This window comes from Pinus tabuliformis, chromosome 6 (genome assembly GCF_031772625.1).
Source record: "Pinus tabuliformis cultivar Carrire ecotype Pingquan chromosome 6, CPIR1, whole genome shotgun sequence".
NCBI lineage: Eukaryota > Viridiplantae > Streptophyta > Pinopsida > Pinales > Pinaceae > Pinus > Pinus tabuliformis.
The window spans coordinates 321,421,654-321,431,730 of NC_142292.1; the positions used below are offsets into that span (position 1 = coordinate 321,421,654).

The 10,077-nt window shown below is 36.2% G+C and overlaps 1 protein-coding gene across 1 annotated transcript; it reads right to left on the bottom strand.

Moving 5' to 3' along the window:
- Positions 1-6,808: 6,808 nt before the first annotated feature.
- LOC149258593 (12-oxophytodienoate reductase 3-like) lies at positions 6,809-9,668 on the bottom strand. Its single transcript, XM_089424842.1, has 4 exons — positions 9,541-9,668; positions 9,294-9,434; positions 9,067-9,197; positions 6,809-7,635 (listed from the first exon to the last, which is right to left on the bottom strand). The coding sequence occupies exons 1-4, from the start codon at positions 9,666-9,668 to the stop codon at positions 6,809-6,811; spliced, it is 1,227 nt and encodes a 408-aa protein (XP_089280968.1).
- Between the last annotated feature and the right edge of the window lie 409 nt (positions 9,669-10,077).

A 10,077-nucleotide genomic window follows, 5' to 3' on the forward strand; every position in this document is an offset into this window, starting at 1 on the left:
GCACATGCCTTCATCAAAGATGTAGTGAGACTGCATGGTTTTCTGAAGAAGATTGTGTCAAACGGGGATGCTAATTTGACTTGCAAGTTTTGGAAGGAGATTTTTGTAGGTTCCAGGAAAAAGTAGGCCTTCAATATAACTTATCATCTTCAAACATATGTACATACAGAGAAGGTCAACAGGATATTGGAGGATAAGTTGAGGATATATGTGATGCACCAACAAAGGAGATAGGAGGAGTACCTTCCTTTGGTTGAGTTCACTTACAATAATGGTTACCAAGAGTCATTGAGGATAAGTCTGTTTGAGGAACTATATGGGCAGAGTTGTAATACTCCCATTAGTTGGAGCGTTCCAGTGAACAAGGTGTTGATTGGACCTGATATGTCGGCAGAGATGGACCATGAAATGTAGGTTATCAAGAAGAATCTAAAGGAAACATAGGACAGACAGAAAAGCTATGCAGATAGGAACATGTTGTTTAATGAGTTTGAGGTTGGAGAAGAGGTTTACTTGCACATCAAGATGAAGAAGAGCTCCTTGCGGATGTGATTGGGTGCCAAGTTGGCACCTTAGTTTTGTGGACCTTTCAAGATTCTTGAAAGGATTGGACCAGTAGCCTATTGACTTGCACCGTCTTCGACAATGAAAGTCCATAATGTTTTTCATATGTCATTGCTTAAGAAGTATTTTAAAGATGTTGATCATGTGATTGACTGGTATGTATTGCAGGTGGAGCCAGATGGAAAATTTCAACCAGAACCTCTGTGTGTATTGCAAAGAAACATGTTCATGCTCTAGAACCAAGCAATCGAGTAGGTTAAAGTGCAATGGAAGCACCTTGGGTCCAATGAAGCTACATGGGAGATGGCAGATCATATGTGAGCTATGTATCATTCTCTATTAACGGTTTGAGTGAATACTTTTGGTATATGTTTTGGTGTGATGTTTTGGTATATGTACATATGTATATGGATGTAAATACCACCATGAGTTGTGTTATAAAGCTCTAATAAGTGGTATGGGTGTCATGTCATTATGGTTGTCATGTTGTTATGTAGTCATGTTGGTTCTCTTTTCAACAGGTTGATCATTATAAATACTACATCGATCTAAGTTATAAATCTCCATGGGAAGTATGTTTTTCTTTTAGTAGTCTTGTTAGTTGTAGGTGTCATTAAACACCGACGACAATGTTCCCCAAGGGAGAGGGTTCTGTAATAGCCCTGGTGAAAATTCCATGTAATAAAAGTTAATAAAGGAAAAATAATAACCATGGTTATGGGACACTTATTCCAAGTTGAATGTTGGGCAAGACATCCTAATATGGGTGTTCATTTGCTTTATTATGGCTAAGGAAATTGGCAAAGTCTTTGGAAAGGAATTATGACATTTCTGACAATTTATTTATGAAAATAATGGAAATTAGGAGAAAAGGAAGGTGAAAGGTCATAGGTTGCATGTGAGGAGGAAAATGAAGGAAAATAATGGAAAATGAAGAAAGTAGAGGTCTCATTAATAAAAAGGCTTTTGAGGATTAGTTGGTACATTTTTTCAGTTTGGTTTTTGAGTCTCTCTCTATTCTCTCTCTCATGAACTCTTGGACACTTAGATTTTTCTTGAAACACTTCAACATTGGAACAAGAAAAGCAAGGAAGGCAAAGGAAAGCAAGGATCAAGCAAGGAAGAGCAAGATCAAGCAGCTACATCGAGATTATTTACAGGTATCCATTTGCATGTGTGATTTCCTTACAACTTTTGGCATGCATGGTTATGCATGTGTGTTCTTGGTTCTCTTAATGTCATTGGAATGGGTTTTTCCAGGTGTGATAGTGTTCTTCAACCTTGCTTTTCTATTTCTAGATAGCCATGGTGTGATGGGTTTTAATGTTTTTGGTTGAGCTAGATTGCTAGATGGATTCGAAACTAAGTGAGGTGGTCTCTAAAAGAAATAACACATGACCTAGTGATCCCTGAATAAGATTGTGGATGCGGTAAAGGCTTCACCTAGTAATCCCTGAACTAGACTGTTAGTTGCGGTAAAGCCAGATTTTGTGTTACCTCGGTGGGCCCATGAATGCTCGACTAATGAAAGGCAGGATATATGGTAAATCCTAGAGGTGGGTACCCTCAATAAGGCCTAGGAATCCTTGGCCGTGAATGGAAGAATACACTGTAAAGCCTGGAGGGTGGAGTCTTGGTTAGGGCCTAGTGATCTGGTGTGGATTGTGGTAAAGCCTAGAGACTAGGAGACAGGGAATTTCTTCACGGTGTAGGTGGAGAAATTTGGTGGCATCCATGCTTGTTTAGGGCCTAGTGATCCGATTAGGATTTCGGTAAAGCCTCGTTCTATTGATGAGGGTGAGGTGGTCTAGCTTGGGGAAGCCCTGGGTGATTTTGGTTATGAGTCCCACATTCATGCTTAGAATATGGCACGAGGGTGATTAGCTGAAAGAAATATTTGGTTCAGCCAATCTATGGTTGGGTGGTTCGTAGAAGTCCCATACCTCATTGGATTATGAATTCATTAATAAGAGTTCCTTTCATTGGTACTTTATGAGCAAATGTACTGGTTCATGTGTGGCATTTATGGTTGTTGTATCCTTGTTATTTATATGTTGGTTATGAGTATTTTTTATGATAGTGATGATTTATGGATCTCATCATGTTTTGATTTGTAAATGAATGAAAACGAATATATGACATAATAGGTTATAATGCAGCTAATGTGATAAGGCATCAGTGTTTCTTAATGATTAAGTATGATAGCCCTATGCTCAGATCCATTGTTATGACATGTAGAATGCATATTTGTGACATGTTTGATGAAATGTCTGTCATGGATAGTAGGGTTCTAGTCAAGTATATTTTCAAGTATTTGAATTAGTACCTTTTTTTATGCTACTTTTCATATCTGGGAGTTTCATGAAGTTTTGGGCAGGGGGCTCAGTCCTCGCCCTAAAAAGGTGGCACAAAACCCGGGGTGGCAAGTCTGAACTACTTGAAAAAGTCCCCAGTCGCTGACATGCCCTTGATGTGGGAGCGACTGGATGGTCCCAGTCACGTGCATGTCCATGTCATGGGAGCGACTGAGGCTCTAGGTTAGTAAAATGTTAGGTTGTCTAAGGGGTTAATCACCTAGAAGGGTTGGTTGGCTCCTAAGGGTTCTGTAGTATGTGTAGAAGGTCAGATTGGTTGCGTTGAGTTGGTTCCACTTCCTTAACTATACATGGGAAGTTGAATCACATCATGGTAGCCTCTCGTCACATGTTCACCCCAGTGGACCAGTTAACTTGGGTAAATGTGGGAGGAGGGTGTTATGCCATCTTTGGAAAGACAATACAAATTTCTGAAAGTAAATCATAAACTAACATTGGTGGCAACCTCTCAAACCTATATCAAAGCAATAATACAGGGGAAGTGTTATAAACCTAGAAACCAAGTGAAGTCGTGATTGTTGTAACCAACTTTATACATAATAATGGGGAAGGTTGCACTTGTATATTTCCATTAGCAAACTTGCTAGAAAGCTTGTGGTCACAACTATAACTCTAAAGAGAAACAAATTTGAGAGGGGTTATCATTAATTACCTGTAAGGATTAAGAAAGGAGGGTGCAACTTTTGTAATCATGCATGCATGGACAAAACTCAAAAGATTTGATGTGGAAAAGTTAAATTATCAAATCAAGGCATAAACCCTCAAACTGGAAGTTAAACGAAGTGGATTACTAGTCACTCTTCGGGCTTGGGAAGCCATTCTCCTGTGCAAACAAGGAAGCTTCTTCCTCTTGCAATGATAATCTCCTTTCAAATAACAAGAGTTGAAATGTAATGATGTAAACCATTCAACGTACTGATTTGTAACAAATTCTACATTATACACAGACGAGGAGAAAATGAGAGATGGGATTGTAAGCTAACACCAAAACTTGAGAATAGGCAGGTCGTGGACCTAGAAGTTACCTTGTATATGTTGACAATTGCCAAGTGAGTAAGCTTGGAAGTGGTACGTGTTCTTGTGTTGCAGAACAAGCCCTTTCACCGAGAAAAAAGGCAAACGAGGTAGATAGATGCTGAACGAGATAGAAGTAGTTACCTCTATAAGGCAAGATGTTGTCTCCACCACAAATATCAAAACCTAGGATCTACACCATGAGATCCAACCCATCATCAACCTTGAAGGTGTATTGAATACCAAGAAGCTATGGTGTGGAACAATTAGAATATCTGAAAAAACCAAAGACATACAAAGATGCCATGCTAAATATCACACGATAACATATTATAATCATGCATTGTTATAGGAACAAAAGTATTGCATATAAATCAAATTAACATTTTCCCAACTGTTCACGAGGTGGGCGAATACAATATAGCCCCTAATATGTGCATATTATTTATGTTATAACACATAAAAACAAAATAAAGAAACCCTCGTGCAACTGCTCTAATTTTATTGTATATATATATATATATATACATCATCACTAATTTAACTCGGCATGGAAGACACATAGGAAATATAGTAATATCTTGATCCAATATTACAAATATATATTATCACCAATTTAACTGACGCATGGGAAATATAGTAATATCTTGCCTTTTATAAAAACATTAAGATTATTTTTGTAAAAAAAAAAAAAATTAGTATACGAAAATATTGTCTCATTAATTAAAGAAAATATGGCATTGCATTTTATATATATATATATATATATATATTTATTTATTTATTTATTTATTTATTTATGGTTAGTGGAGAGATGTTATATTTGAATAATTGCAATCTAAAAATATCTAATAATACCGACAATCTATAATATTGTAAAAAACTTTATTTACAAATTTAAAAATTTAAAATTTAAAAAAAATTATTATATTTTTTAAAATTATATATTTAACTTATATATTAAATATTTTTATAATTATTTATCATAATAAATTAAAATATCTGTATAATTATTAATAATAATAAACTAAAATAAAATTATAACTGTATAATTATTAATAATAATAAACTGAAATAAAATTATAATTTACTTATCACTATGCATATTTTATATATATATATATATATATATATATATATATATATATATATATGAAGATAGCATGATGCATATGGATGTTTATTTAATATTTTAATTGAATTTATATGAATGTGCCAGTGCGTAGAGCACTGAGACTTCAAAACTATGCGGAAACAAAGGCGAGTTTTTTTCTCTGAGAAAGGTATGGTCGCTTTCCGAAGATCTGAGCGGTTTTATTTTACGAGGAAAAACAGAAAGTACACAGCTTTGTATTAAAAAACCAACAAAAACATGGTGCGAAACTCCTGTGGCTGTTCATCCTCGCTTCATAGCGGTGGCGTTCCAACTACATAAAAGAAATAGGAAGTCTTTGTTCTGCCAATTGGCTGAAAGGTATCAATATGCTTGTGTATTTATGTCATCGCTACGGGGAGTTTTAAAAAAAAAGGTACTTTGGGGGTGGATGACTTTGGCATCGCAATTTAGAAAACGTGCGATGATTTTATCGTGGATAATTTTTGTTTTAATATTAGTTTAAATTTATAAAAATTTAAATAATTTGGTTTAAAGAAAAAAATTGTGGTGAAATTTTGATATGTATGGTTTAAATTAATTTTTGGATTATATATATAAATTCTGTATCTTCAAAAATCAATATAATATTTATCTTATGAAAAATTTACCAATTAAATTTATGATTTCAATACTTTTTAAACAAATTAAATCCTAAAATAAACCAAATTTTTTTTAAAAATCTTACTTATAAACCACACTTATCAAAATTCTTATTTTATTCTCTCAACTCTTTTAAAATTAAAGAACCAAAATTCTTACTTTATTCTCTCAACTCTTCTAAAATTAAAGAACCAAAACGCGTACGGTGAGGCTCGATATCAGACACCATCTAATGCGTTCAGAACTCCACTTTAATGGCGTTGTTTAATTATTTGAAGTTCGGAGGTTTTTAATTTTTGTGGGATCAAAATCTTATAAAATAATTTTTTAAATACTGGTTTTTTTTCAAAAAATTATGTTAAAATACATAAATACATCATCAATCAAACTGGTAATCTCAGTAAATTGATCAAGTTAAACCCAAGAAACATGGCCAAAAAACTAAAAAATCCTCCACAATATAAAACAATTAGACTCACTAAGGACCATTGAATTTGAATTTCTATTCTTTGGCTTTCATCATGGTTAAAAAATTTCTAAATTATACAATTAAACTAAGCAGTACAATTGAATTTTTTTGAAAAGTAAAGGAAACAAAATATAAATTAACACAAAACATGAATTGATGTCCTTTTATTGATCACACAAAACATGATGATTACAATGAACCCCGTGAAAGGTATTTATCTTTTTCTAATTAACCCTTGCCTTGACATGCATCACATGCAACCACACTTCTATCACTTCACTTGACTTGACTAACACTCAAATACTCAAATCACTCAATTAATTTAACACTCTCTATTTAACCAGCTCCACGTACTCCACGTACTCCATGTACCCCATGTACTAGAGTAATAATTATTTCTAACCCATTTGAATTTCTATTCATAGGCTTCAATCATGCTTTCCTATAATTGAAGTGCTGTCCATCATTTATGGATTACACAGGCTACATTGAAGCCTATAGACAATATGTATCGTCCCGTATTTTGCAATAATTTTCTAATGTAGAGAATGCCTCTGCTATTGACTTGATTAGAGAAGAATGCGAGTTATTAAATCGATGCGGAGGCTTTTTAGATTGCATTTCTGAAATCTAGATTTGATTAGGTGTCTTATTTGCAGTAAGAGGATTGTTGTAAAATGGATAATCGGTGTATCCAGCAACCTGATGATGAGTGTAGAAAGTGGATCTGTCATAATCGTTGAGCTTCGCATCAATGGCGAATCTGAGAGGAAGGTCTGGATTCGAAATGAATAGACGGCCGAAGGATATCATGTCTGCATGGCCTTTTGAGACGGCTTCCATCCCACTTTCTCTAACATATCCCCCGCTCCTCATCAGCGCTCCTCTGTATTCCCCTCTCACCATACTCCACATCTGGGAGGCCATCTTCTCGGCATCCTGCAGATCAGATTCTTTAAGGCCTTCCCTGGTGAAGCGTGGCTCGGTGACATGCAGATACGCCATAGTGTAACGGTTCAGGACACGAATTAGGTGGTGGGCCAGAGCGAGAGGGTCGGTGTCTGTCGCCCCATTGTGGTCTATGATGGGAGACAGTCGGATAGCGGTGCGCTCCGCCCCGATCTCCTCCGCCACTGCCTCCACAATTTCGTGGGCAAATCGGCAGCGGTTCTCGATGCTTCCGCCGTAGTCATCGGATCTGTCGTTGACGCCGTCCTTGAGAAATTGATCGATCAGGTAACCATGGGCTCCGTGTATTTCCACGCCGTCGAATCCGGCCAACTTTGCGTTTCTGGCCGCTCTGCGAAACTGTGCGACAATTTCAGAAATTTCTGCTGTCGCGAGGGCACGGGGTTTCGAACAGCTGCCTCTAGAGCCATCAGGCATCAAGATGCTCGACTGCTCTGGAATCGGCTTGCTGGTGGACGAGAGTGGGGCTTCATGGTTGGGCTGATAAACTGCATTATTAAAAAAAACGACGAACAGCTTGTTAATAAAATACATTATTATTATTGAGCGGAGAGGCTTAAAATTGAATTGAAATTTTGTTCAGTTGACTTGAAAAAAATAAAATTATATAAAACATTTCCATAATATCAGTTCATACAAAATTTACACCCAAAAAATAATTAAATTTTTCTTGGTTCATCTTAAATCTATATTTAAAATAAATTTGTACTGATTATTTTATTCTCCAATAAAACGTAAATTATAATCATAATCTTAATATTTAAAGTGATTTGTTTCTTTTTTTTCAGAACAAAAACGCTGAGATGTATTATATTGAGGCCATATAATAGAACAGATAGTACAAGAGCTTTTGAAAAGCATGAGGACAAAACTGGACACCCTGTGCATCAGGGGAGAACAGAAAGAGGGACTGACACACATACAACCAGATACAATTTATACTTATAGAAAAGCCTAAGATATACAACAGATTGCCAGATAAAGACACCGGAAATATACAGCCAAACCTGTACCTGAACATATGACAAAAGGATCATAAAAAAAACAGCGCACCTTCAAAAACAGAGCATCAAAATCCAGGGAAGGAGAAGTCCTGGATGGGGACGGATTCCCGTCAGATATTACCTTCACCGACCAGATTCCTGATTGAGAAAGCAAACCTTCCTTTGAAAGGCAGTCAGCTTGCTGATTTTTTGACCTGTAGATGTGATGAATAGAGCACCCATCCATTTTTTCCCAAAGAAACATAACTCTGTTCATCCAGCCTGAAAGATGAGGGCAGCGTATGCGGCACTTTCCCAAAACATGGTCAATCACTATCTTTGAATCCCCATAGATTGATACCAGGTGAATGTCTAGGAAGATACAAAAAGAGAGTAGCCCCACTAAAGCCATCGCCTCTGCCACCATTCCATAAAATGAGATAATGGAGACCCTCGTCCATGATAATATGGACCCCACAACCACAGGAGTTGAACTGGGCGGCACCATCAAAAAAGGCTATGGGATTCCCCGGGGACAGAACTCCTTGTCCGATCATAAGATACCATACATAACACGACATACCAAACACGGACGGACAGACAAATACGACATACGTAAGACAGACGGACAGACATATTTTAAGAATATTTTGCAATTTGATAATGAGGTAACACATTTTAAAATATTCTCTAGAGTCAAATTAAATTATCAAAGTTAAAAATATTTTTTATTGTCAAATTTCTAAATATTCTTTAAGTTTAAAATAAACTTAAATTTATCAAATTCCTAAATAATTTTCTAATCGCAATCAAATTAAATTCTTCAAAGTTCAAAATATTCTTTAAATTAAATTCGACACATTTTTACGAAATTAAGATGCATCTGCACTAATCTATATTCTTGAAGAATGGAAATTATGTATTGACTTCATATACCTCTGTGGGACGCCCTGCCGACGTGCCATATCTGGCAGAAAATGATGGCGCCCTTCTCATGAACGGCGGCTACAACATTTCTCCATGCCTTGATTTGGTCATCGTTGAAAATGCCAGGAGAATGTGGGAACCTGCACAGCATTACATAAAAGGATTTTATTATCGATATTCTTTCGAGAGGATCTGCATGCCAAAGCGCTCTGAATTTATATAATGAGAGAACGTACCCGATGGCCTGCGGTGACACTGCGTTTGCTTCGGTAATGAGGAGGCCGCCTTTGGTTGCTCTCTGAGAATAGAACTTCACGTGGGAGGACTGTGGTATGTTGTTCAGTGCACGGCATCGGGTCACCGGGGCCAACACCACTCTGAGGATGCACCTCAGTAAACACTTATTAGCCACCGGCGTTGCAGAAAATATTATATAAATAACTCACGATCAAAACGAAACAATGGAATTTTTGATATAGTTACCTGTGAGATAGATTGAATAGCGGACCCATTTTAAAAGACGAAAGCAGGTGAGGAGCAGTAGAGCTTCCATTTGCCGATCCATTTTCTGGATGATTTTGATTTTGGTGAAAATTGTCTCCTTTTCCCATTATAAACCAAACCAATAAATAAATGAATGCACCGGCCAAATATTTCAAATATATGAATGAAATATGGGTCTGAACTACCAGAGGGATGAGAGGGATCAATTGACAGAAGAGTGGCGGACGTTTTGGGTCACACGGAAGTGGTGTGGAACAATCTGTGCAAGATATAGCCACGTTACATGTAGAGATAGGAGAAGCGGTCGATGTACTCTTGGATTTGGATTGATCAGAGGAACTGCTTTTTGTTTTTTAATAACATTTATACTGAGTTTAGGTTAAGGTACAAGCTAATTTTAATGTATGTATATTTAATCATAAATTGTTGTTATTAAAATGATGTTCAATTAAAATATCTTTCGAAATAGTTTGAATTTTCTTTATTTATATTTAAAATTGAGCTTAAATTAAAACA

Coding starts and splice junctions, on each gene's coding strand:
- LOC149258593 (XM_089424842.1), bottom strand. CDS start 9,668: ATGGGAAAAGGAGACAATTTTCACCAAAATCAAAATCATCCAGAAAAT. Junction 9,198..9,293: donor GTGTCACCGCAGGCCATCGG/GTACGTTCTCTC, acceptor AATGCTGTGCAG/GTTCCCACATTCTCCTGGCA. Junction 7,636..9,066: donor CGGCAGGGCGTCCCACAGAG/GTATATGAAGTC, acceptor TTAATAATGCAG/TTTATCAGCCCAACCATGAA.